The 27,212-nt window shown below is 43.2% G+C and overlaps 2 protein-coding genes across 3 annotated transcripts; both read right to left on the bottom strand.

Moving 5' to 3' along the window:
* Positions 1-473: 473 nt before the first annotated feature.
* On the bottom strand, positions 474-23,468 carry LOC120105930 (replication protein A 70 kDa DNA-binding subunit B-like). 2 transcript variants are annotated; one of them, XM_039118716.1, is made up of 8 exons: positions 23,276-23,468; positions 2,598-2,720; positions 2,427-2,504; positions 1,971-2,148; positions 1,580-1,882; positions 1,321-1,478; positions 1,103-1,223; positions 474-829 (listed from the first exon to the last, which is right to left on the bottom strand). In XM_039118716.1, exons 1-8 carry the CDS (start codon positions 23,461-23,463, stop codon positions 686-688), a joined length of 1,293 nt encoding a protein of 430 aa, XP_038974644.1. In that variant the 5' UTR covers positions 23,464-23,468; the 3' UTR covers positions 474-685. The 2 variants fall into 2 exon arrangements, with proteins under 2 accessions (XP_038974644.1, XP_038974645.1); XM_039118717.1 differs by having other exon boundaries at positions 1,321-1,403.
* On the bottom strand, positions 23,466-26,722 carry LOC120105928 (peptidyl-prolyl cis-trans isomerase FKBP43-like). The gene is made up of 5 exons (XM_039118714.1): positions 26,213-26,722; positions 26,015-26,088; positions 24,209-24,438; positions 23,724-24,095; positions 23,466-23,646 (listed from the first exon to the last, which is right to left on the bottom strand). The coding sequence occupies exons 1-5, from the start codon at positions 26,349-26,351 to the stop codon at positions 23,466-23,468; spliced, it is 996 nt and encodes a 331-aa protein (XP_038974642.1). The 5' UTR covers positions 26,352-26,722.
* Between the last annotated feature and the right edge of the window lie 490 nt (positions 26,723-27,212).

Here is a 27,212-nt window from a genome sequence, read left to right as displayed (position 1 = left end):
AGCCAAAACTGTTAACAGCAACTTATTGACTTTTGGCAGGGACAGAAGTTTCCGCTGGAAGTGTTTTTCATGTAGTCTTAACTAGCACAAACTATGCTGTCACGTCATCAAATTTTCATTTAGAAAGTTTCCTTCACTATCTGTCACTCATCTCACCAGGCACTCTTCTCAAATTTTATTAAAAAAGGAAATATCTCATACCTCTTTTCCGATCTCCTGATTAGTGCCACTGCTATCTCACAACTGCTCTTCCTCTCCTGATTAGCACCTTATTCTCTTAATTTAAAAAAAATGAAAATACCTTACCAAATGTTAAAAAACTTGAAAAAATTACCATGCCTCTCTCCCTCCCTCCCTCTCTTTCTTGCATGCAGCAAATATGGGTTTCCCCATGGATTCATTTCATGAGATGAGAAATGCAAAGAAAGCAGTCAAATGAGACAACAAAATCAGCAGTCTGGATAGAAAAGAAATTTTTAAAGTACCGGTACTTCTGAGTATTCTTAGATGAAGCAGTAGTATGTCATTCAGCAAGCAATGGTTAACGTCAGAGAGTCAGCAAGAGTCAGCAACTTCCATATATTAAACTAACTAAAGCAATAAAAAAAATGTATGTTTCTAAACTATTACTGCATTAAGAGGCAGATATATTTGTTCTCTCTTCCAAAAAGAATCTTGATTCAGCTTAGCAATCAGCTGGTACTTGAGCGAGCACAGTTATCTTCTGTCTCCTCTTGTTCATGAACTCAGCTTGTTGAACTCCAACTCGGAAGAAATGTTGAGTCCCAGTTGCTTTTTCCAATTTGAGTTGGTACTTATCATAGCCCTCCTATTCATAGAATGGCCAAGAGTAAGAACAAGAGAGCTGTTTGAAGTAAGCTCTACAATATAAACAACGCAATATTATGTGACATACAGCAACTGCATGAAAAATAAACTCATAATCCTTGGTTTTAGAAATTCCTATTAGCATGCACAATCCTGTTTGATTTATTCCAAGTCTAAAGTTTTTGGGCTAAGGACAAGGCCAAGTACAAACAGAAAATTGCCCGGAGTTTCTTTTAGAAGCATGCATCTAGAGTTGGCAGAATAGATAACCTACACTGGCTTTTATCCTAGCAAGCTCTTCAGCAGTGCATCCAATAAGTTCCTCCGCCACCTCGTTGAAAACTGTAACCCAAGCATCCCCTGAATGATCTGATATCTTGACTTCCATTACATATCTACAAAGTAGGAAATCAAACATTTAACATGGTGATCAAAAATTTCTTTTCATGACACAAAAATGTTCTTTATTCTTTGAGTTGCTTCCTCCTTTACCTTAAACAACACTGGACAATCGCATTGCATTTTTCACACCAATAACCAGAATCAACAGTTTCAGTCACCTTTTTGTGGCAGGTCTTGCATGCCCAGAACCACATTGTTTGGTTAGAAGAAATGTAAGTCACAAATACTTTTACATTGAAATAGACAGCCTGGCAACATAAACTTGCTTAGGACATTTGCTGGTGCATAAGAATAAAAGAATAAAGAAATTATGGCAACTTCTTTTGTAAATGCTGTAACAAGATAATACCTTTTCCTGACCTAGAGTTGGGTCATTAGTAATTTTCGAAAGGGGAACTTCGATTGAAGTAACATTTCCTTGATCAATCTTGTCAAAGTTGGACTTTGCCTTTGGCGTTGAATCATTGTCATCTACCTCTTTCACAATTGTTCCTTCTCCCAAGATTATCTCATAATCATTATCTGCAATTTTGTATTGTTCTTTTGTTGGTTTAAGAGTGCCTCCTGAAATATAGTAAGTCTTTCCTAATTTAAACTTAGGATAGAATTTCCTTGCAGCTTTATTGAACATGACAGCCCTTATTTTCTTATCCTGCACAAAAATCCAAGAAAAAAAAAACAATGAACGAATTAATAAAGCAAGTAGATAAATTAAATCCTTGAAAAAAACAATCACTTACTTTCTTGTCTGCTAAAGTTACGTCAAAGACAAAGCCATTTCCTTTGCTGTTATTATACGATCTCAAGTCGCCTTTCTGTTTAACTTGAAGCTCAATTTCCCAATCTGTTTTAGTAGCATCCAAGGAATCAAGAGCAAATATTCTTCTTGTCATAAACGTCCGTGTAGCAGGAATAGAACTGAGGGTTAGGAATACAAGAATGTGAGCTACATTAAGCTAGAAGAAATTTAAAGAATGCAAAGAAATGCATGAATGAATTTCTTGCTGGATTCGACATTTATATTATGTCTAGTGTAGACTGAACAAAGATAAAAAATTAAAAAACAAAAGCATGCCTTATTTGCATGCCTTATCAAAACAATGATTCTATTTCTAACCATGCTTTCATCAAGAAAAAAGGAAAGCTAACAAACATAAGCCTATTCTACAATATAATAAGAATGAAATAGCACATACCTCCCATGTGGTTCATCAATTTTGATCTCCATCTTGGTTGATGGTGCAACGACATCACAGCTTCTCACAATCAATGTTCTGAGATGAAATAAGGTTTAAACAATCAATGTTCTGATATGAAAACAAAAGTGTAATACTACAAATACTACAACATGTTGGTTTGATCCTTACCTAGCATCCAAAGTGTAATCAAAAATACGTATGAGGCAAAGGTTTTCAAGCATTCCTGAACGTACTTCCGCATGTGCTGGAAGCATTGCTTTAAGTTCCGTACTCCCATCACTCGCTGTGAATCTGCAAATTAAATATGTAGTCAACTTCTAAAAGCCAACAATTCTCGTCAAATTTTGAGTGGATGAAGATTGCAAAATTATTGCCATGAATAAACTCAAAAATGTTATAAATAAACGCTTCATAGGATATATGCATTAGAAATAGAAAAATGCTCATAGTTGAAGAGAAATATATGATATTAGAGGGAAAACCACATTGACATGTCTAGAAAATATGGTGAACCTTCTAGTAGGAAGATGTAAACGGGAACACATTAATTGATCTTTTTCATGAAAGAACATGGGAATAATCACTCGATTCATTTGATGTGGGAAGGAAATGAAAGTTATACAAAGTAGGGAATAAGGTATATGAGTTTTTAGCATGATAAGTCTCAAAATAACAAGGTCACTGAGTTATAGCCTCTCCCAGCAAACCAGCAAGCAACAGTTCCACCAGTTCTTTCCAACAGAACAAATGGTTCCTATGAAAGCTTCAACGGTCAAATTTAAACTCTCATAACGTTTCACAACAGTCATAACATTCCATAATAGTGACTGTTGAAACGGATTGAAATAGTGAATCAGCTGAAACAAACTCAGTATTCTGGAAGCTCCTTCAATTTGAATTTTTAGATTAGTTACATTCAGTTACAATTTGCATTGCTTAATAGCTAGATTAGTTACACTTTGATCAAGTTCGAATGTGTATAAATACCTCCAATCTGTACAAAGATAAAGCAAGAAAATTGGAAATGAATTCAGCCTTTTCCTTCTCCCCTGTTTCCTGTTTTCACTCCTCATTTTCTAACATGGTATCAGAGCAGGAGTTAGAAGTTTGAGTGGTTATACAAGCTTCTGCTTCTTCCTTCTTAGAGAAGTTGTAAGCTGTATCTATCATATCTTCTTGATTTGAGAATATCCAAAAATGGCAGACGGAGAATCTTCAGCTCATGTCTCCCCTACCTATTCTTCGACTCATATCCCCTCCCCTTCTGAAGATCCAAACAGTCCATTCTTCCTTCATCACAGTGATAATGCTAACACTGCGGTGATCACACCTCCTCTAACAGGATCCAATTATCTCTCATGGAATCGATCCTTCACATTGGCCATTTCCATCAAGAACAAGCTGGAATTTCTTGATGGAGCTATTCCTACACCAGAATTAGCTAGTCCTCTTTACTTGCCCTGGTTGAGATGCAACAATCTGATCCTTTCATGAATTCTGAACTCCATTTCAAGGAAAATTGCATCAAGTGTTCTATACATTAGTTCTGCAAAGAAAGTATGAGAAAAGCTAAAGACCCAGTTTGCACAACCGGAAAATGTCAGAATCTACCATCTTCATCATCAACTTAGCTCGATTATGCAGGGAACACAATCCGTAAGTGATTATTTCACCCAACTCAATGCTATTTGGAAAGACTTATACAATTACAGGCCACTGCTTTCCTGCACTTGTGGGCATTGTACATGTAATGCGCTGGGAATTGTTAGTGAAGCTCAGCAAAAGAACTATGTATTCAAGTTTTTAATGGGGCTGAATGATTCATATGACAGCATTAGAGGTCGGATAATTCTCATGAGCCCTATGCCCTCTTTAGATAAAATTTTTTCATTAGTTTTACAAGAGGAGAGACAAAGGCAAACACGAACATCAGTGTTTCCAACTTCTGAGTCCTCTGCACTTCCTGCGGTTCATACAAAAAGAAAAGATAAGTCTGAAATAGTGTGCTATCACTGTGGAAAAGTTGGGCACACTAAGGAGAAATACTATAGACTGATAGGATTCCCACCTAACTTCAAATTTACTAAGATCAAACTTGAGAATCCTAATAGTGTTCCTTCAAATAAATATTTAGCAAATCAAGTGATCACTCAAAGCCAAGAAAAGGAGTCGATCTCATCTCAGACAGCTCTCACTCAAGCTCAAATTCAGCAACTTATTGATCTTATCAATGCTCAAATGCCTCATCAGTCCAAGCCATTACTACCTAACCCAACAACATCCACAAAAACATCAAATACTTCATCTTTCTCCAACATGGCAGGTACAACTTTTTCTTATACCTCTGTCATTACTAATTCCTCTGCCCTCTCTGCCAGCCGAGAGAAATTTGAATTAGCCAATGAACAAAAAGCTCCATAGATAATTGATACAGGAGCCATTGACCACGTCGTCTGCTCCACTTCCTTTCTTACCTCCATCACATGTGAAACACAAGCATATGTTCAGATGCCAAATAAAACTAAGGTAAGGGTGACTCATATTGGCACTGTAAAATTATCAGAACTTTTAACACTCACAAATGTTTTGTGTGTACCTTTCTTTACCTTTAATCTTCTCTCCATCAGTAAACTCACTCAAAATGCTTCCTTATGTCTTATTTTTTTGGAAAAATTCTGCTTCATACAGGACCTCTCTTCATAGATGATGATTGGACTTGCTAGAGTTCATAGTGGTCTCTACTTTCTCCTTCTAAGTCCCGCTGTCAATCAACCTCTTCTTTCCAAGTACATTTCATTCTCCAAAAGTCAAGTTCTCAATGCTAATGCAAAACATACTTTTGATCTTTGGGATTTTATATTAAGACACTTATCCAACCTTGAATTTAATTCAATCCCATGTTTCTGATGTAAAGGGAAATGAATCAATACAATGTACTGTTTGTCATTTAGCCAAACAAAAAAAAACCGTTTCATATGAGCAACTCTGTCACTTCTTCTCCATTTGATTTAATACATTGTGACATATGGGGTCCCTATTCTCAAGTATCCATTCAAGGTCATCACTATTTCTTAACTATAGTTGATGATTATAGCCGAGTAACCTGGATATATCTTATGAAATTTAAATCTGATGTTAGATACCTTCTGCAAACCTTCATTCACTTAGTTCAAACTCAATTCAATGCCAAAGTGATACAAATTAGAACAGATAATGGCATGGAATTCCATATGCCCGAGTTTTATAGTTCCAAAGGGATTACACATCAAAAAACTTGTGTTTATACTCCACAACAGAATGGGATAGTGGAACGAAAACATCAGCATCTTCTTACTATTGCTAGAGCCCTTCTTTTTCAAGCATCACTTGCAACTAAATTTTGGGGAGATGCTGTCTTAACAGCAACCTATCTAATCAACTGAATACCCACTCCTACACTCAAAAACAAGTCTCCATATGAAGTCCTTTTTGCTTCCATTCCTTCTTACACTCATCTAAGAGTATTTGGATGTTTATGTTTTGTTTCCACTCTCAAACACAACAGAACTAAGCTTGATCCTAGAGCTAGGAAATGTGTTTTCCTTGGGTATCCAGCAGGGGTTAAGGGATACAAAGTTTATGACCTAGAAATTCAGTCATATATTATTTCCAGAGATGTAATCTTTCATGAATCCACATTCCCTTTCCAGAGTTCTAGTACGAAAGAGCTTGTACTTTCTCCAACTTCGTCAGAACTGGTCTTACCTCTAGCTTTACCAGACATACACTTACCAGACCACTTCAATCAAGTAGAAATGGACCATTCATCTCATTCCCCAGCACTTAGTTCTACAAATTTAAATGTGTCAAATGAGTCACCTCCTCCACAAATTGAACACCATGGCACTGACATTCCTCTCAGAAGATCAAGCAGAATCAGAGTTCCACCAAACTATTTAAAGGACTACCACTGCAAATTAGTCACAATTACATCTACTGAACACCCAAGTTCATATTCCACCGTCCACTCCCTACACAAGCATTTATCCTACAACCACCTTTCATCATCCCACAAAGCCTATACACTCTCCCTCTCTCAAACCAAAGATCCTAAAACCTATACTGAAGCCATGACTTCTCAGCATTGGAAAGATGCAATGAAAGCTGAAATAAGAGCTCTAGAGGAAAATGGAATTTGGACTATTACCACTTTACCTCCGAGAAAGAGAGTTGTAGGTTGTAAGTATGTTTACAAAACTAAGCTCAATTTAGATGGGATAATTGAAAGATATAAAGCGAGATTGGTAGCTAAAGGCTGCACACGAAGAAAAGACTTTGATTACCAAGAGACTTTTAATCCTGTAGCAAAGCTCACAACCATTAGAGTATTCCTCGCCTTGGCGGCAATTCATAATTAGCATTTGTGCCAATTGGATGTCCACAATGCATTTCTTCATAGGGAGTTAGATGAAGAAATATATATGAAACTACCACCGGATTTTCAGATTAAGGGGGGTCATCCAACAAGAAATTGGTTTGTAAACTATACAAATCCATTTATAGCCTCAAGCAAGCTTCTCGGCAATGGTACTCAAAATTCTCCTCTTCCCTCATTGCAATTGGTTTTCAGCAATCAAAGTCTGATTATTCCTTATTCACAAGAAGTGATGAGCATGGATTCATAGCTCTTATAGTCTATGTGGATGATATCATTGGGGGAAGCAATAGTTTGACAACAATTAAGTCAATCAAGGCATCTTTACAAACCCAATTCAAGATCAAAGACTTGGGTACTCTGAAATACTTTTTGGGGCTCGAAATTGCAAGATCAACTGCTGGTATTCACCTATGCCAAAGGAAGTATGCTCTTGAAATCCTTGAAGATATTGGACTTCTCGGCAGCATACCGGTCACAATTCCAATGGAAATCAATCACAAACTATCACATTCATCCAAAGATTTATTGGTTGATGTTCCAAGTTATAGAAGATTGGTTGGCAAACTCATTTATCTAACAATTACCATGCCAGACATAGCGTATGCGGTAAATGTTCTTAGCCAATTTATGGATAAAGCAACACAAATCCATCTACATGCAGCTCATAGAGTTCTGAAATACTTAAAGGGCTCTATAGACCAAGGTATAATGTTTTCCTCTCAATCTCCTCTTCACCTTAAAGCCTATAGTGATTCGGATTGGGCATGATATCCAGAAACAAGAAGATCTGTCACAGGCTTTTGCATCTACATTGGAAACTCATTGGTTAGCTGGAAGACCAAGAAACAAGCCACTGTTTTCCGATCCTCATCAGAAGTAGAGTACCGGGCCTTAGCTTACACTAGTTGTGAGATTGTCTGGTTAATTGCCCTGCTAAAATTTTTTAAGATAGATCATCCACAGCCGGTACTTGTGTATTGTGATAATCAAGCGGCACTTCACATCACCAAGAATACAATCTTCCATGAGAGAACTAAACACATAGAACTGGACTGCCACTTTGTCAGAAAAAAGGTTCTAACAGGAGTTCTTAACCCAAGGCATATTGCTTCAAAGTTTCAACTGGCAGATATGCATACAAAATCATTGCCTGCTGCCACCTTTCATTTCCTATTATCCAAGATGGGCACATTAAACATCCATGCCCATCTTGAGGGGGAGTCTCAAAATAACAAGGTCACTAAGTTACAGCCTCTCCCAGCAAACCGGCAAGCAACAGTTCCACCAGTTCTTTCCAATAGAATAGTTGGTTCCCATGAAAGCTTCAACGACCAAATTTAAACTCTCATAACGTTTTACAACAGTCATAACGTTCCATAACAGTGACTATTGAAACGGATTGAAACAGTGAATCAGCTGAAACAAACTCAGTGTTCTGGAAGCTCCTTCAATTTGAATTTTTAGATTAGTTACATTTAGTTACAATTTGCATTGCTTAATAGCTAGATTAGTTACATTTTGATCAAGCTCGAATGTGTATAAATACCTCCAATCTGTACAAAAATAAAGCAAGAAAATTGGAAATGAATTCAGCCATTTTCTTCTCCCTTGTTTTCTGTTTTCACTCCTCATTTTCTAACAGATCTAGGAAAGGCCATTAGAAGGAAGAATGGTGATAGGTCCAACAATCCTAGAGTACGGGGAAAAGATTTGTAAAGCAGCCCAGTTGTCACATCTCAGTATGACACTTCCCCAAGAATTGCTGCCAAGGTATTAGCACAGCAAGGCAATTTGGCAGAGCACGATATTCAGTTTTAGAACTTAGAGTTCTCAAAACCATCAAGGTTCCTGAAAGAGGCCCAACAACAGCGAAAACTTCAAACCTGATGAGGCTATATGGTCCGTGCAAAATAAAGTTACTCTTAGATATGACCTATTTACTTAGGTCTCCAATAAACCAAAACATGACATATCACTAACAGCTTCTAGGAGTATAGTGTTGCAATTAATAGTTTAGTTCAAAAGCCATTGCTGAGATGCTTGCTATATTATATTTTGCTCTATGGGACTGATGTTTTGTCAGGATTATCAATAAGATTCCCTAAATTCACCATTATTCCAGTTGGAAATGACCCTGAGTTGGCAACCCCTTGTCCCGGGATCATGAGTTGCAAAATTGATAGGCTTCATCAAGCATCCTGATGTACTTCTAAGACCAGATAAACTGAAGAAAGGGAACTAGATGTCTTTTATACATAAAATTGAGAACAGGCTATCCGGTAAGAGAGATGAATCCTTATCCACAGATGGTGGATTAATACTAGTGAACTCTGCCATATCAGGTTTTGGTCAGCTAGGTGGCCAGCTAACATGCCTGCAGCAAATACTTTTTCCTAGCTTGTTTATGTTGGTTGATGATAAGCTCGTCTCTGTAAAAGATGTTTCCAGATGGGATATGAAGACCACTTTCTTACAGTATCAAAATCAGGACTGTTGGGGTTGAAATTTGGCTTGAGGGTGACCACGCCAGAGGAATCCGAGAAGCCGCCAGCCAGGACGGAGAATGGGAGCCACTTTTTTTGAATGGCCTTTTTCACTTACCGAGGGCCTTTCCCTACCCCCTTTTTGTAGGGTGAGGGTCTCGGCCGTTACCTGAAGTCTCGAGCCGAGCTGTGATCAGCTGGTCATTAGCTAGAGGCGACGTAAATCACGGAGATCAATCCGACGGGCAGAGGATTCGGAAGATATCTTTCCATATTTGTTTGATCTGCAGGATCTTCGGCGGGATTAAGGTTGACAGGGCCGAGGTCGGCCTGGCCTCTGGCCGAGGTCGGCTCGACTCTTAGCGGGGCCGAGGCCTGGCCTGCTCGGCTCTGAGTCATCTCGGTAGGGATTGGGTGGTTCCACGCTGGAGTAGGACAATCCATTTTGCCTCCCATCATTTGCCCTCCGACTTCCGATTTTGAGTTGTTCTTTAGCTCAAGCGAAGGAAGTACTGAGTTGTCGATCGTCCTGTGTTGCAGCCAAATGTTCGTGAAGGTGTATGTGCCAAGTGGGGTGCACCTCTCGTATCATTGGAGCTAATGGCTTTAAGCCAAGCTTCTCGAGCCGAGTTTGGGTGATTTAAGCTGCCACGTCATTCCAAGCGAAAGCGGTTGAGGGAGTCTTCAATGTGTTGTGCGCGTGCTCCCTTTTAAGGCATTACCTGATGGTATGCGAGGGGCCAATCATCAATGCCCCGCCCCCCAAGGCGGCCATCATGATGATCGGCCTTTAACACCATAATCCGAGAAGATCTACTAAGGGAGCTATTGGGTTTGCCATGTGGCATGATCTGGCCGCTTGGCCACTCGGGCAGGCCGATCAGAGCCGTTGAGGTAAGCTATATAAGGCCTTAGAGAGGCCCTAGGACCCCTATTTGACCTCCATCGCTCTCACTCTTCTTCTTCCCGGCCGTCATTATCATCATCCTCAAGCTTTTCTTCAAGCATTCTTGGTGCTTTCCGACGAGTTTTGCAGCAGATTTCTCTTCTTCATCTTCGGTTTTCGTCGGTCCTTCTCTTTTTCCAGTTGTCTTCTCCGGTGAAGTCTTAGGTAGGTGTCTTCTTCCTTCTCGATCGCTCGGAGGGTTATTCCTCTTTTCCATCTTCTTCTTTTCCTTCGTCTTCTCCTCCTCTTCTTTGGTTTTCTGTGAGCAAGGTGAAGTCCTTGATGTCGGATGCAATGGGCTCGCATGCAGGAGTTCCTAAGCCCAACGCGGGTCCATCCCGAGCTCAGGCTTCTTCGGATGCAGAGGAAGTTGAGCTCAAGCTGGACCATGGTCCGAGCGGGATTGGCTCGAGTTTGACCGAAGAGGAGCTGGGCCTGGTTCGGGCTCGGTTCTTCTTCCTGCGTGAGTTTACTTTTGAGCTCCCAGGGCCCAGGGCTCGGGTTACCGACCCTCCCCGAGGTTGGATCGGAGCGTATGTGGAGACGCTCCAAGCAGGGCTAAGGTTTCTCTTCATGGATTCATGAACAAGCTTCTGGCGACTTATCGCCTTGTTCCTGCACAGCTCGCTCCAAATTCATGGAGAATGATTATCAGCTTCCTCTCCCTTTGTCTTGCTCACGATCTCCCCACCTCGGTAAACGTCTTCCAGGGTTGCTTTATGTTAAAAGCTAGCCCTGCAGACAAAAGGTGATAGTACTTCTCTTTTTGGAGAGGTCGTACACTCTTCCAAGATGCTCCTTCCTCCATTCATGGATAGAAAGATAGATTTTTCTTCCTTACCTCCGAGCAGTCATGGGGGTTCGACCCAACCTGGGGCTTGCCATTGACCACGGTGAACAACAAAGCCCCCAAGTTGTCATGATCCGAGCAGAAGATTCTAGACAAGTTGCTCGGGCTGGGAGGAACTACGAAGCTTCCTGACCTGCTCAGCGAGGAGGCCTTGTTAAACATCGGCCTAAGCTCGACTCGTCCCGAGGGTAAGGGCAACGTGGTCATTTTTCTTTCCTTTTCTTTTCTCCTTTCTCATACTCGATTTTCATTAAGGTTCATGCTGTCAGAAATTGCAGAAATGGTTTTCAGCAATGAGACCTTAATGGCCAAATATAACAAGAGGGCGGCTGCCTCGAGTGGAGCTCGGCCTGAGCCAAGGTCGAAGAAACCAAGGGCTGCATCTCTCTCTGGTTACATGCCAAGCGAGCCCGCTCATGTCAACGCGACTGGACTTACTCAGCCGAAGAAAAAGAAGTCCCAAAGGCCCGACGCAACGAGGGCTTTACCGACCAGGGCCGAGGAGCCTTCATCACCTGAAACCAAGAAGGCCCTACCAATCGAGGCCGAGCAGCCCCTACCAACTGAAGAAGGAGCTCAAGGAGGGGCCACAATGGAACAAGCGGTCACAGCGCCTGGGGGCGGAACTCGGAGGGCCCGCAAGGTCATCCAATTATGCAGATCGGGTCCTGAGCTGAGGAGTTGGCTTGGGGTCCCGGCTTTTGTAGGGTCCCGACCTCTTCCGAGGCCTCGAGCTCATCACGAGCTAATCTCGCTCCCTCCGAGCCCGAGAGGACGCCATTCTTACCCAAGAATCATCTATTCGAGGACGATTCGGCCCTCGAATCTGGCAACATCACTCGTGAGGTCATCCGTTGCACCCTGCTTCTGGCCAACCTGGCTCGGCAGGAGCAGATGGGGATCGGCGAGTTCGTCGATCAAGCATATTCCGTTGCTGTCCTGGTGAGTGATGCCATACTTTGGTTTTTATATTTTTTCTAAGTGCTCGACCTCGGCTAATGCTTTGTTTCTTGTGCTAGCACCTTCACGTGGTCGATATGTTGGTGACCGCCGCGTCCAACTACCAAGAACGGGCGAAGTCGTATCCATCGAGAATGGAGGCCGCCAAGCGATGGAGGCAGGAGGCCAAGGAAAAGGCAATAACTGTCGAGCAGCGGCAACAAGGAGCTGAGGAGAGGGTGAAGATGGTGGAAGCTCAGATCAAGGCTGGGCTCACTCGAATTTAAGAGATGGAGTTTGAGCATGACCAAACTCATTTGGCACTCCGAACCGTAGAAGATCACATCTCCAAGCTCAAGGCTGCACTGGCCGGCCAGAAAAATGAGGCCGGAGTTCTGAGGCTGAAGGCCGAGCAGCTTGAGAGGTTGGCCGAGGAGCAGGTCCGAAAGGCCATCCAGAGCTACCGCCAGCCTGAGGAGTACTAGGACGAATTGGTGGAGGAGGCAACTGATGGCCTAATCCGGGGTTTCGAAAACTACCACGATCAAGCCCAGTGACTCTTCCCTGAGGTCGACTTCAGCGGCCTTCGTCCACTTCGGTCTGGAGCTGTCGAGGCAGTAATCGCGTCAGAAGTGAGCAAGCTCGCTGAGGCGCACGAGCTCGTCACCGAAATGGTAGACGGAGATGCTACTGAGGTCACTGCTGAGGTTGGAACTGAGGCTGCCCAAGCTGCCCGAGCTTTACCCTTTTTACTTGTTTTCTTTTTCTTTTCTTGTCATAATTGTGAGGTCGGCCACTTAAGCCTTTTTGTAGTCGACTATTTTTGTATTCTATCTGACCTCAAGGTCGGCATCTTTTAAAATCGGCCTTTGGCCTTTTAATATCAATGAAGTATACTTTTTCTGGCACTTTGTGTTTTAAAGTTTCGCTAAGTGTTTGAGCTCGTCTTGCTTTGTGTCTTTTAGGTAGAAGGTCGTCATAAGTTTTGATGCCTTTTGGCCTTGTAGATCTTTTTAGGTTTTAACTTGGGTGCTCTAATTAACGTCGAGGCGCCCTCAAATTTTTTCTGAGATCAAAGGAGCCTCTTCGGCTTGCGGTCGACGCAACAGGGCGCTCCGAGCTCGATCCGGGGCGTCGTTGCATATTCCTGAGGTCGAGGGAGCCTTTTCGGTTGGCGATCGACGCTGCAGGATGTCCCAAGCTCGGGCCAGAACGTCATTATTCCTATAGTCGAGGGAGCCTCTTTGGCTCGCGGCCAACACTACAGAGCATCCCGAGCTCGGACAGGGGCATCATTGCATGTTTCTGCAGTCGAGGGAGCCTCTTCAGCTCACAGTCGACACCACAGGAAGCCCCAAGCTCGAGTCGGGGCGTCATTATTTCTGCGGTCGAGGGAGCCTCTTCGGCTCATGGTCGATGTTACAAGGCGCCTCAAGCTTGAGTCGGGGCATCATTGCGTCGTACTTGTGGGCTCATGCCGTGGAAACAACCGAAGCGTGTCAAACCAATCAAGGCATTTCAAGGACATTTCAAAGAAGTCCTCGAGGACTGTTTTCATTAATAATACATTCTGAGATTTCTAGAATTCCATCTTCAAGGAACTAAAGTTCCGTCCAAAGATTCCAACTTGTAAACCCCAGGCTGTTGGACCCAGGCGACTCGATATGGTTCTTCCCAATTCGGGACGAGTTTTTCTTGTTCCAAAGTTCGGAAGACTTCAGTCTTCCTTAGGACGAGGTCGCCGACCTTGAATGACTTAATCTTGACTCTAGAGTTGTAGTACTACATCGTTTTTTGCTGGTACCTCGCCATTCGGATCTGAGCAGCTTCCTTATTTCCTCAAGGAGGTCCAGATTGCTCCAGAGCCACGCCGAATTAGTCGTGGCATTGAAGCCTTCAACCTGGGGCGAGGGTAATCCGACCTCAAGGGGGATGGCCGCCTCCATACCATAAGATAGGTTAAAGGGCGGCTCTCCAGTGGGAACTTGAAAGGTCATCCGATAAACCCACAAGACATTGTAAAGGTCATCTGCTCATTGCCCCTTTGCTCGGTCCAATCTGGCTTTGAGTCTTTGCAAGATGGTTCGGTTGGTCACTTTCGCTTCCCCATTGGTTTGAGGATGATCCACCGATGTGAAGCAATCGTCAATACCGAGCTCAGAGCAGAACTCCCTGAACCGAGCATTGTCGAATTGACGGCCATTATCAGATATGATAACTCGAGGGAGTCCGAACCTACAGGTTATCATTTTCTAGATGAAGCTCTACACCTTCGGTTCGATGATTTGGGTAATAGGCTCTGCTTCGATCCACTTCGTGAAGTAGTCAACGGTGACATAAGAAATCTTCTTTGTCCTGTAGCTGGACAAAAAGGCCCCAGTATATCAATTCCCCATTGGGCAAATGGCCATGGAGAACTGATTGGCATCAATGGGACTGAAGGTCTACGTTGAACATTGGCATGGCGTGGGCACCGATCGCATCTTCGGATGAAATCCACCATGTCCTTTTGTAGTATGGGCCAATAGTATCCTTGCAACAGAATCTTATGTGCCAAGGCTCTGCTTCCTTAATGGTTCCCGCAGATTTCTTTGTGCACTTCTCACATCGCATAGTCGGCCTATGAGGGGCGGAGATATTTGAGGAGTGGCGATGTGAACGACTGGCAGTACAGCTTACCTCCATACATGAGGTACCGAATCGCTTGGTGTTCAATTCGTCGGGCTTCAAGCTTATCCGCAGGGAGGACTCCGTTTTGTTTAAGTGGATCCATCCAGCTCGGCTCGGTCTCTATGCACAGGACTGGTTCAGGGTCTTCTGTACTTATTGCCTTCAGGTACTCGAGAAAGTGGTCTTCGGGAGCTTGGCCGAACTGGACGTCGCTAGCTTTGACGCAGGTTGGCCCTCGCATTCTTCGATCTGGGAATGTGCTGAAAGTCGAGGTGATGTTCCGTACCTTTTGGAGGTATTTCATCATTGACGACTCCGGAACTTCGAAGTCCCCCGGACTTGGCTCACCCCCAGCTGGGAATCGCTGAAAACTTTCAGGCGGCAGATGTTGAGCTCTTTTGCCAACTTTAGCCCTACAATTAGCACTTTATATTCTGCCTCATTATTGGAAATGGAGAACTCGAAGCGCAAGGCCTGCTCTGCTACTACTCTATCCGGGCTAGTGAGGATGAGGTCTGCGCCGCTGCCCTCCGAGGTCGAGGAGCCATCAACATATAGGATCCATGGCTATCTAGGAGCACGTTCTTCTTCCATGTTGAGCTCGGCTTGAGGGTCGTCCGACTAGGTGGACTCTACCAAGAAGTTGGCAAGCACTTGTGCTTTGACCGCCGGCCTCGGGCGGTACTCGAGGTCAAATTCTCCGAGCTCGACTACCCACCATGCAACCCTTCTGACCCAGTTAGACCACTGCAAAACTTGCTTTATAGGTTGGTCGGTTAGCACTGCTATGGTGTGCGCCTGAAAGTAGGGTCGAAGCCTACGAGCTGAGGTAACGAGTGCGCAGACCGTCCTCTCCAACTTGGAATATCTGGTCTCCGCATCTTGCAGAATCTGGCTAGTGTAGTATATAGGCCTCTAGCATTTTTCTTCTTCTCGGACCAGTACTGAGCTCACTGCCATCGGGGAGACTGCGAGGTACAGGTAGAGAAGTTCCCTGCACTGGGGCTTTATGAGTAAAGGGAGAGAGGCGAGGTACCGCCTGAGCTCATCAAAGGCTTGCTAACACTCCTCGTACCACACGAAATCCTTCGGCTGCTTGAGGACCTTGAAGAAGGGGAGGCACCGCTCTGCCGACCTGGCGATGAATCTTCCGAGGGCTGCTACCCGACCAGCGAGCTGCTGCCCCTCCTTAATTGTCATCGATGGTGTCATTTCCTACAATGCCCGGATCTTCTCGGGGTTCACTTCACTTCAATCCTTCGTTGCGTCACCACGAAGCCGAGGAACTTTTCAGAGATAACTCCAAAAGTGCACTTTGTAGGATTAAGTTTCATTTAGTACCTCCGAAGGGTGGAAAATGCCTCATCCAGATCGGCAATATGGACTAGCATGTCGTCCATATAGACCTCCATGTTCTGCCCGATTTGATCTTTGAAAATCTTGTTGACGAGCCGCTGATAAGTTGCCTCGGCATTCTTCAATCCGAAAGGCATGACCTTATAATAATAGAGGCTTTTTTCAGTAATGAAGTATGTCTTCTCCTTGTCTTCTAGTGCCATCTGGATCTGGTTGTACCCTAAAAAAGCATCCATGAAGGTCAAGAGCTGATGTCTAGAGGTAGCATCAACAAGCTGGTCAATCCCTAGGAGAGAGAAGCTGTCCTTTGGGCAAGCCTTGTTCAGATCGGTGTAGTCCACACACGTACGCCACTTTCCATTAGCTTTTTTTACAAAAACAACATTGGCGAGCCAATCAAAATAAATGACCTCCCTTATGAAGCCGGCCTTGAGGAGCTTGTCCACTTCTTCGGCCACTGCTTGCTGTCGATTTGTTGTGAGACTTCGCTTCTTCTGCCTGACAGGCTTGTAGGTTGGGTGCACCTTAAGATGGTGGACCATTACCTCAAGATCTATTCCAGGCATATCAGCAAGCAACCAGGCGAACATGTCCGCATTGGCCCGAAGGAACCCAATTATACAAGTTCACATATCTGCATCCAGACCAGATCCGATCTGCACAATCTACTCGGGTCAGTCATCCCTCAAGGGAATGCAGAGAAGGCATTCTCCAGGCTCACCTCGTTGTTTCCTTGGTTCATCAAGTACATCCAGCCCCTCAATGGGTAGTGCTTGAGCCGAAACCTCGGCTGGCTGCTTGCCCTTGAGTGCAGTCATATAGCATTGCTTAGCTGTTGCCCGATCTCCTTGGACTTCACCGACCCCTCGACTTGTAGGGAACCGTATGAGTAGGTGGTAGGTAGAGACCATAGCTCAGAGGGCGTTTAGCCCTGGTCGGCCAAGGATGGCGTTGTAGGTCGAGCTGACATGGACCTTGAGAAAGTTTAACTTTACAATACTTTCTCAGGGCGCACGCTAGGCCATGACAGCTAAGCTGATAACCCCCTCTACCGGTACGAAATCTCCTGTGAATCCAACTAGAGGAGCGCTCATCCTTTTGAGTTGTTCTACAGTCATTCCCATCCCTTGGAAGGCATAATAAAATAAGATATCTGCAGAGCTTCTATTATCCACTAGACCTCTTTTTACATCAAGTTTGTAATAGTAAGGGAAATAACTATAGCATCATCATGAGGGGTCTTAACACCCTTTAAATCTTCATCAAAAAATGAGATGACTTTTGAAGTGCATGGATGTCTTGAGAAAGCTCCTTCTCCTTGGCTCGACGCTTCAGGTGCCTCTACTTGCCCCCCTCCAATGGTGTTGATAATGCCGCGATAGGTCAGTTGTCGCTCTGCTCCTCAGGCAGCTCTGGGTTCTGTTCCTCGGGCTCCCTCCTGTTAGCTTGATCACGGACGAACCGACCCAACCATTCTCGACGGATGAGTGCCTCGATCTCATCATGGAGCTGGTAGCAATCCTCCGTATCATAGTCGTGATCTCTGTGGAAGCAGCAGTACTTCTTCGAGCACTTTCGTGACTCTGACGATCGCATCCTCGGTGGCGGTCGGAGATAGCCCTGCCCCTCGATCTCCATGAGAAACTCCACTCAGGTGGATGTGAGGGGAGTGTATTTTCCAAACTTCTCGAGGGGAGACCTTAGGCGAGCCGAGCTCTTAGGCCGAGGAAGACTTTTCTCGCGTCGGAGGGATCTACTCCTTGTTCGGCCGCACTCCTCATGGCGCTTTTTCTGCATCTTGGAAGGCCGTTTGGCTGCTTCCCGCCACAAGGCCATGGCTTCCTCAGCCTTGGCATACTTTCGAGCTCGGGCCAGCATCTCCACAAAGTTGGTGGAGAAGTTCTTCTCGATGGAGAAGAGAAACTTGTAGAACCGAGCACCAGTCAATGCTGACATAGCGATGGACTGGTCGAGATCGCAAACCTCCTATATAGCCGAGGTGAAGCGATCAATATAATCTTTTAAAGATTCTCCTCCTTCTGTTGATGTGGAGGAAATCTGAGGTCCGGCGCTGACGCCGGCTAGCCGCCAAATGAGTTGCAAACTGCCTGCCCAATTGCTCAAAAGATAGAATCGAGCAGGGCCTCAGCCCGAAGAACCAAAGACGAGCTGCCTTACGGAGAGTTGCCGGAAAGGCCCTGCAAAGTAGGGCGTCTGTGGCCCCTTGGAGTGTCATGAGGGCTTTGTAACTTTCCAAATGATCCAAGGGGTCGGACGAGCCATCATACGGCTCGATTTGCGGCATCTTGAACCTCGAGGGGATCGGCTCATCAGCGTTCCATCGAGAAAATGGAGACTCAGTTGTGAATTCGAGATCGGCGTCGTGCTTCAGGCCTTAGTCTCGAAGCGCCTGGATCTGTCACTCCAAGTCCTCGACTTTTCTATCGAGCTCGATGATGGACGGTGCTCCTATTGCAGCTCGGCATGGGGTGGACCCCGCCTCCGATGATTGTTTCCATGCTCGGAGATTCAAACTTTGGCACAAGCTCTCTGAGTGATGGCTACGCGACAAACCTTCCTAGCTTAGGGATCGAGCTCGGCAGTGGCAACGCTCCCTTTCGTTGGCTATCGTGCGCTGCCTGGCCAGAGAATGACGTCGCGATCGCCGTCTTAAGGACTCGCGCCCGCAAGGAGGGGGTGCAGGCTTGGCTCCTGCCTACTGCAAGCCTTAAATGGCCACGGTGAGCATTTGGACTTGCTGGACGAGAAGATTAAACTGCTCTTGCTGGACCTGAGAAATTTGATCCACTGGTTCCGTAGCAGGTGGGCTTGTCGGGTTACCCCCGCATGCGTTGTGATGATCGCAACGGAAAGACACGCGCGGGGTCGTTCATCTCATGAATGTCCTAGAGAACGTAGATTTCAAAAAAATTCGGAATTCTCTAATTCAGAAAAATATGAAATCTTAAGAAAAGATTAAATCTACTAATTTCAAATCTACTATTAGGAATTGTAAAGATCCTATCTTTACCTTTGAGTGGGTAGATCTTCACCGCTCTGATGATCGCTGTATTTGGTTCGCTTGAAGCTGCACAAGCGCCTGGCCTCTACAGGTATCCACGAGGTCGATTGCTTCAAGCTCCTTGATCTCATAGGGTTGCTAGCTCTCTTGCAAAGATCGCTTTTGATGACTGATTTCCTCTCTCTTTCAATCAACTCTTTAACTGCTTTGAGAGGAAAAAGAAGGAGAAAGAAGAAGGACGAAGAGGAACAAGAGCCTGCGCCTCCTTTTCTTCTTTTTTTTTCTTCTTCCACACCCCATACTTAATTCTTGCACACTCCTTACTTAATTCTTCCACACCCCTTACTTAAAAGGAATTGGAGAGAATCAAGGAGAGGCAACAGGGCCTCTCCTTGTGCCGTGTGTAAAGCCAAGAAGGGAAGGAGGAGGGGCGGATGCCCCTCCTCTTGTGGCATGGGGAACCAAAGTAGGAAAGGAGGGGGACGCCCCTCCTTCCTTTGGGCATGTGACAAGGAGGAGGGGCGTCCGCCCTCCTTGTTTTCTCCCTTGTTTTGGCCTGCATGAAGGAAGGGATACTCCCTTCCTTTCATACTTAAATTTTCTAATCTAATTAGAAAACATGTGGTCCCTCTTGATTAATTGAATCCTAATCCAATTAGGACCCAATGTGTCCTTCTAATTGATTCATGTGAATTCTAATCCAATTAGGATCCAAATTGGACTTCATGAATTAAGTTCCTTATCTAATAAAGAGTTCTAATTAATTAGGACTTCTCATCCTTATCCAATAAAGTTTAATCCTAATTGATTAAGCCCAATTGAATCAATCAAATTGCAATCAAATTGCAAATTCTTCTTCTTTAACTCACTAACTCTTAGTGGTTTAAACCAATTATTAATCAAATTGATAATTAAGATCTATTGCGATTCTAAATCGCAATCCAACCGTCAGAACGATCAAAACCTCTAATGTGTGTGATCCCATAGATTCTATTCTGTCTGGTTGTGAGATATATTGTGATCTCCATCATAATATCATTGAAACTCCTTTCAATGGGTTGAAACAATTTCAACTCTTCTCTTCAGAGTTCAATGATCATCAAGTGAATGCCTTCGAGTCTCACAATCCACTAGTGATACCTAGCAGCAGATAGTGACAACCCAGCAGAATGAAATAGATGAACCTCTAGGTGCAGTTAGCGTATGATACAATACCTCTATCGTGGATCCCGACAAAACAGAGGTTATGGATAACTCGTCAAATCCCATCGTTTGTCATATGTCAAATTTATTTAACTCAAGTTTGAGATTAGAAAACTCTTTTTCCAAAACTACCCAAGCCAAGGTCTTTCGAACTTAGTCCCATAAATCACACAGAGTCACAACTATCTATCAAGGTCGATAGATCCCATCTAGATGCAACCCTAATCCGACAGTGAACTACTGCAGCCAATTTGCACCACAAGGATCCGTATAGATAGGGCCCATATTTATGTGCTCGTCAAACTACAGCAAACTTACTGTGATTAGCTGAGGCATCGCAGGTCTAAGTACTAGTCATACAACTGCAGCATCAAGTAAATTACTGACGAGTGGATAGACATCCAAGTGACTTCTTACTTTGGTCACGCTCAGTACCCTTATTCTCTAACAAGCACTGGCACAATCACTTCAGTATCCCCACACGGTGGACTGAAGACTCGTCCATCAAAGAAAGTGATTTGTGCACTAATATTATCGGATCGATCATCGTCCTTCGTGATGATCCATCGATCAGGAGCAGTTTAGAAATTAATTCCCTAATAATACATGTCTTAAATTCTCAACTCTTGAGAATATGTATTATCATCTTATTAATTTCTAGAACGATTCATGGACACATAATAACATGAATGAAAAAATGCCCAATTTTATTTATTAATAAAAAAATCAAGTATAAATTTATGTCCCAGAACAATTATAACGTGTCTGCCAAAATTGCTTCTAGGGCATACTTCTAACAGGGCTTTGGAGCGAGTTGCGGAGAATTGATGCCCGGTGCCTCGAGGCATTAGAAGCTCTTCGACTCCTCAACCTCATGATCACGACTCAGGCTCTCCTTCTAGCGCCAGATGTTGGGGTTGAAATTTGGCCTGAGGATGACCATGCCGGAGGAATCCGAGAAGCTGCCGGCTGGGACGGAGAATGGGAGCCACCTCCTTCGCACCGATGTACCTGCACAAAGCCTTAGCCCGGGTTTTTGGTGAAAACCCTCAAATGGCTAAGTTAGAGTTGATCAGAGTTTTTGGGAAAAGTTTTTGAATAGCCTTTTTTACTTACTGAGGGCCTTTTCCTACCCCTTTTTATAGGATGAGGGTTTCGGCCGTTACCTAAAGTCTCGAGCCGAGCTATGATGAGCTGGTCATTAGCTGGAGGCAGCGTGAATCATGGAGATCAATCCCGCGGGCGGAGAATACGGGAGATATCTTTCCAGATTTGCTTGATCTGTGGGATCTTTGGCGGGATCAAAGTTGACAAGGCCGAGGTCGGCTCAGCCTTCGGCGGGTTTGAGGTCGGTCTGGCGTCTGGCCAAGGTCAGCTCAGCCTTCGGCGGGGTCCGGGGTCGGCTCAACTCTTAGCAGGGCCAAGGCCTGGCCTGCTTGGCTCTAAGTCAGCTTGGCGGGGATTGGGTGATTCCACGCTAGAGTAGGACGATCCATTTTGCCTCCCATCAAGGACTATTGATCATGATTTAACAAATGAATACTCTGCCTTCATAAGTTTGCTTTATTTGTTTCAACCAGGTTCAGATCAACTAGGACCTGATATAGCGTTTTCGTGATAGATCACAGATGATTTGGTTGCTGTGAAGAGCTATTACAGCTGTCATAATTTTGGACTTCTAATGGATGGATTTCAAAATATTTCGGAAGTTTCAGCTCCTAGTGAAGTTCAGATTTTATCTTGGATTGCAACCAAAGGCTAGTTATTGACTTGTTTTCAGAATTCATATATTCTCTAGCTCTAATTTTACTAGAAAAATTCTGCTGCCGTTCAAAGTTCAGCATCAGTTTTCTGGATGCTCTGAATCTCTACTCTCCATGCGGACCTCATGGAGAAACAGGAGAAGTAGTAAGTGAATTTGAGCTGCTTCAGAGGGTGAGATGGACTTGGTGTATCATCCCAGAGCCCTTCTTCTTCACTTCCCCTTCTTCTCCGCTTCCTCTATCTTTTCTTTCATCTTCTTGTTTTTTGTTCAAGACGCTGGAGAGCATCGTGATACTAAACAACCTTTGCTTTGATGGCAACTGCTACTGGTGGTGGGGCAAATAGGTTCCTACCAGTGTTACCAAAATGTATGAAATTTTCAAGTTCTTATTGGTTGATTGTAAATTGGGGTACTCTTAATAATGGATTGAGGCACCAGCTAATGCATGGTATGTATTATGGCTGATACCTGACACACACTTTAAAAGGGATAGCATCAGTGTTTCCATGCAGAAGAAAAAGCAGATTCTAATCTGATCTAACAAAATCGGGATATGATTTTAGTGGCTAAATTGGTGGGGAAAAATAGGAGAATTTTCAAGCAGAAATCAGCTTCAGAGGGTGATCCTATCAAAGATGTAATGAGATATTTGGGAAAATGGGCTACTTTGACTGCTCCTGGCATATCTTTGGCTTTATCTAAAAGCAAACAAAGCTTGTTTATCAAAATTTGATAGCTGTCAACAGTAAAAATCCCCTCCGGATTGCTAGCCAAGAGAAGAAGATAATTATTTAAAGCAGCGGGGATTTCAGATACGTTGAATCCAGCTATAAGTTAACAACACAATAAGCTGAATTGTTTTTGACAAAACATAAAAGAGCGTATATTCATTTTCTGTTCATTACTCTCTCCCTCTCCATTTCCCTTTTTTTTTTTTCCTTATATTCTTCGCATCTTTGATGCTATTAGGGCCCAGGGAAGGAGCCGGTCCAAACGTAGGTTTAGACAAGATTTTCTTTTCAAGTGTTTCCTGTTTTATTTAGTTTGTTTTCCACCAGAGATTACACAGGTCGTGATAGCTTGAGAAGATGAGAAGAAATAATCCCTCGTGTCGGTCGGGTTGCTTCGGTTGGAAACAAATATTAAACATCATCAAGGCGGGGAAAAGTGGAGTGGAGGGAGAGGAAGAACTCATAGATATTCGCTAACCATATCGTGAACGGAGTCAAGATCGATCACTTTGTTCAGGTCAAGCACCTGAACAACGATATCTTCGACGAAGACCACATCAGCCTTGTCTAATAGTTTGCATATCCCGCCCCCCGTCGCAGAGAACGTGGACGCCAACATTTCCACCAGAAGATCATTTTCCTTGGTCTCCATTTTCACCATGCAACCTCTGTATCATCCCTATCTTGCTCTGGATCACCTCTTACCCTTTCCCCATTAGATATCATTTCAAGAGGTTTTCCATCCTTAACTTTCTTTTTCTTCTTTGGGATGCCATTGTTTTCAAATCTCATCTCAGAAGGCAGCAGTGAAGAATCACATGGCTGGAAAGTTACCCTGTTCATAACAATTATCACATAGAACTCCATAAAATAAAAAAAGACTATTTCACAGGGCAGATATCCAATGCAAACCTTGCAGATTCTAGGCCTTCACTGATGGCATTGATCTTCCTTTTCTTTTCCTCATCAACTGCCGCAGCACCTGTTTCAGCATTCCCTTCTGCAGGCTTAGAATTCCCATCTTCCTCTTCGCTTTCCAGTAATCCATGGATTGTTGAATCACCTAATTTACTGTTCCCATCAGCAGTCTTAGCAGAAATTTTCTTTCTTCGGAAAAAAGATATCGGGAAGCCATCTTTCTCTCCATTTTCCAATTCCATGGAGCTCTTAGACTTGACAACAGGCTGGCATCGAAAATCATCATCACCATCATCAGTAAATTCAGATTCATACTTATCGTAGCTGCTTGAATCCTCTTCACCGATGTCCTCCCCATATGAATCACTAATAGAGTCAACCGAGCAAATTGTCAGAAAGTGAGTAGCTTTTGAAAAATAGAGTTCAAAAAAATTGGGCTTTAAAGAAAAAATGAACCCAAATCAGATCAAGAAAGTAACCTTTCATCCCCACCCATGAGAATCTTAGGACGAAGAAAGTAACCAGAGAGGTGCACACTTCTTTCCCCAAGAACTGAGAAGATGACCTTGCCATCCTCCTCGAACTCGAGCTCCAAATGGCATGTCTCAACCACATTAGGAATCAAGCTGCACAGTAAGATGGGGCTTCTATTGCCGACAATGCATTGCAGCACGCTCTTCGTCACCGCACTGCCACTCCCCAATGTTGCCTGCATGAACCACCATTTACATGTTCCATTATAAGAAACAAAGTCAAGAAACAACACTCAAGCAGAAAGTGGGAACTATGATCAAAACAAAAATTCTTAAAGCAGGAAAGAAGCGACTTTATGGGCATTTGTTAAAGCATTTATAGACATGAATAAATAATTATGGAGAAATTAAAGATGAATAACTTTAAAATGTGGCTCTGCTGATAACACAATTATGTGGATTACTTGCTATCCATAATTAGCATGCGTTCGAAACCATGTGCATTTACGAATGCAATATGATGGTTTAGATAGTATGAAGTTTCAGAAGTAGCTCTGTTTCCTCAAAAATATTATTATTATTTAGAAGCATGGAAGTTTCTCTATCTTTTTTATCAACAAGTATGGGAGTTTCTTGAGTCTAATATCTCGGCCAATGCTGCTATCAATATATTAAATCCTATAGGTTGGCGCCTTTGATTTTTTATAGATTTAGTTTTTCCCTTTTTCCAAAAGAAAAGGAAAAAAGGGTAGCATTTGATCAATAAATCTACTCTTGATGGCATGACTACACTTGTTAAGCTGCATGGCATTTGCTAAAATTATGCACACCTTCCAATTTTTGTCATAAAAACAAGCAAAAAAAAAAAAAAAACAAGACAAAAACAGACTAATTATCCTATTATGTTATGTCATCAAATGTATCCTACTGGCAGTTTATGTGCAAGGGTATGCTGATTCGACCATCGAGCCATAACCCATTCGCAAGGCACACAAAGATTTTTTTGCCATTTAACTGGAGAGGATCCTAACTCTTTGTATTAATACCAGCGTCCTATTTTTCCTTCTAGGATAGTTGGCCAAGCTCTTCGCTCTGCACACTGGCTTGTCACTAAATTTTGCTGTCCAATGATAGTTGGCAGTCTTAATTTCTACTTCTCCACAAAGTAGTGCCACATTTTTCTCTTGCTGTAAGTTTGTTAGTAGCTATGGTAACATTCGGCAATAAAAAATAACAATATTTATTTTCCAAAAAAAAAAATACTTAAAGTGAATTTGAAATCTAAATAGCAGTTCTACTGCAGCAGTAGCTAAATAACTATCTTTGCACACATTGTGTTTTTCAATTACTTCTGCATATAGTTAGACTTAGGGTGAAGTCAGGAATTTTCGACAGAGGAGGGCCAAACATAATATGTTATTGCAACAGAATATATTTAATCAAAAGGACATAGAAGTTTCTGTTGACGTGTAAACACAAAAATATATAATGAATATTTTGAGCATGCGTGGACAAATGGAAGAGAAATTATAAGTTAATCATTCATGGTTGATTATTACACATGTCAAACTCTGTAACGAAGAAAAAAGAATTACAAATAAGCAGGAAGACTTAAAACAGAGAAAGGAAAAAGCCAAAAATCCCTCTCCACCACAAAACCCAGTCCTCTTATAGTTGAAGTATAGAGGTCTAAAATCCTTATGGGATGAAAGTATGTGAAAAGAAAAACCGAGAGAATGTCTAACCTCACAGGATTGTTTTGAAAGTTTATGAAAAAAAATTTCCAGACATCCGGGCGACACGATGACATACCTGGCAGATACGAAGTCGTCCCTGAAAATCGTTGAAAAGATGCATGTAATGGTTTCCGGGCTTTACTTCAACCCCTGCAAGCAAAAAAAGAGAATAAAAAAATTTAAAATGTCTATAAAAAAAGCACGTCCGACCATAAGAAAGGATCAAACATTGAGTGGAGCAGTTCTACTTTTTGGAGGAAAAAAAAAGTTTTACCCCAGAAAGCCATTGCTCGGAATGGGGAAGGGGAAGGGGAAGGGGAACGGGAACGGCCCTTTGCTATTGGATGTAGGCGGTCGCTCCTTCGCCTCGTAGTAAAAAAATCGCGGCGGTCCATCTCCTTCCCGCGCGCCATTTGTTGCTCTGCCCCGCTTTTTCTTGCTCCATTGGAAGGTGAGAACCGAGTTCATGGGCTTGCTGGCGCCAGCCAGATGGCACGTATCACCCGATCCCATCAAGTCTCTCGAGGGCAATTAATTGGTGCTACATCAGCCGGTAGATCTCCCGCAGTGGCTTTTAACTAAGTATCACTCCATCTCTTTTAAGGCAATTAATTCTCATAACAAAGATTTTTAACACTTATGCCATCAACAAATCTTTTTTCTTAGTAAATTCTACACTCTTTTTATTGATCTAATTTTCATCAATTTTCTGTCAGTTTGGATGGTTGATTATGTTGTCCACGAGGATGATGGGGAAGCTAAAGAGTTTGGAACCAATCTAGACTGTGAATATATATTAAGAGAATCAGGACAAGTTTGCATGTTCTTACTAGGATGCTACCATCAGCCGTCACATCTTGGAAGGCATATTCCTAGATAAAGTAGAACAAATATCAATGGACTTTACTGATGGAAAATATATCAGACACTCGACCTCAAACAAGGCCAGTGACGTAGATCGGGAGGTGCTGAAACTTGGGAATGATGGCAGCTGAATCTTCTTTTCTCCTTCTTTTTTTTTCAATAGTGGCCAGGGTTTTTCTTGCGGATAGGAGAAAAAAGATGATAGAATGGCTAATTGGGGTTCAATTGGCTCAATTGGGTTGTGCCCGAATGGGGATGGGGCTTGATTCGTGCATGAGAGAGTTAAGACATGAAGGGATTGGGTTGGACTCAAAGTAGAATTAGACTAGGGCGTTGAGGGCTTGTTGGCGTGGATGGGGATTAAGAAGGGCATGTTTTTCTCGGTCTTCCCCCTGATCCTCTCAGTATTG

Source organism: Phoenix dactylifera, unplaced genomic scaffold (genome assembly GCF_009389715.1).
Source record: "Phoenix dactylifera cultivar Barhee BC4 unplaced genomic scaffold, palm_55x_up_171113_PBpolish2nd_filt_p 000399F, whole genome shotgun sequence".
Classification (NCBI taxonomy): Eukaryota; Viridiplantae; Streptophyta; class Magnoliopsida; order Arecales; family Arecaceae; genus Phoenix; species Phoenix dactylifera.
The sequence above is the reverse complement of the archived record's forward strand: the minus strand, read 5'-3'. Positions and strand labels throughout refer to the sequence as shown.

Coding starts and splice junctions, on each gene's coding strand:
- LOC120105930 (XM_039118716.1), bottom strand. CDS start 23,463: ATGGAGACCAAGGAAAATGATCTTCTGGTGGAAATGTTGGCGTCCACG. Junction 2,721..23,275: donor GATATGGTTAGCGAATATCT/ATGAGTTCTTCC, acceptor TTTAATTTGCAG/ATTCACAGCGAGTGATGGGA. Junction 2,505..2,597: donor GATTACACTTTGGATGCTAG/GTAAGGATCAAA, acceptor ATTTCATCTCAG/AACATTGATTGTGAGAAGCT.
- LOC120105928 (XM_039118714.1), bottom strand. CDS start 26,351: ATGGCGCGCGGGAAGGAGATGGACCGCCGCGATTTTTTTACTACGAGG. Junction 26,089..26,212: donor CCGAGCAATGGCTTTCTGGG/GTAAAACTTTTT, acceptor TTTTGCTTGCAG/GGGTTGAAGTAAAGCCCGGA. Junction 23,647..23,723: donor GAAGGCCTAGAATCTGCAAG/GTTTGCATTGGA, acceptor TGTTATGAACAG/GGTAACTTTCCAGCCATGTG.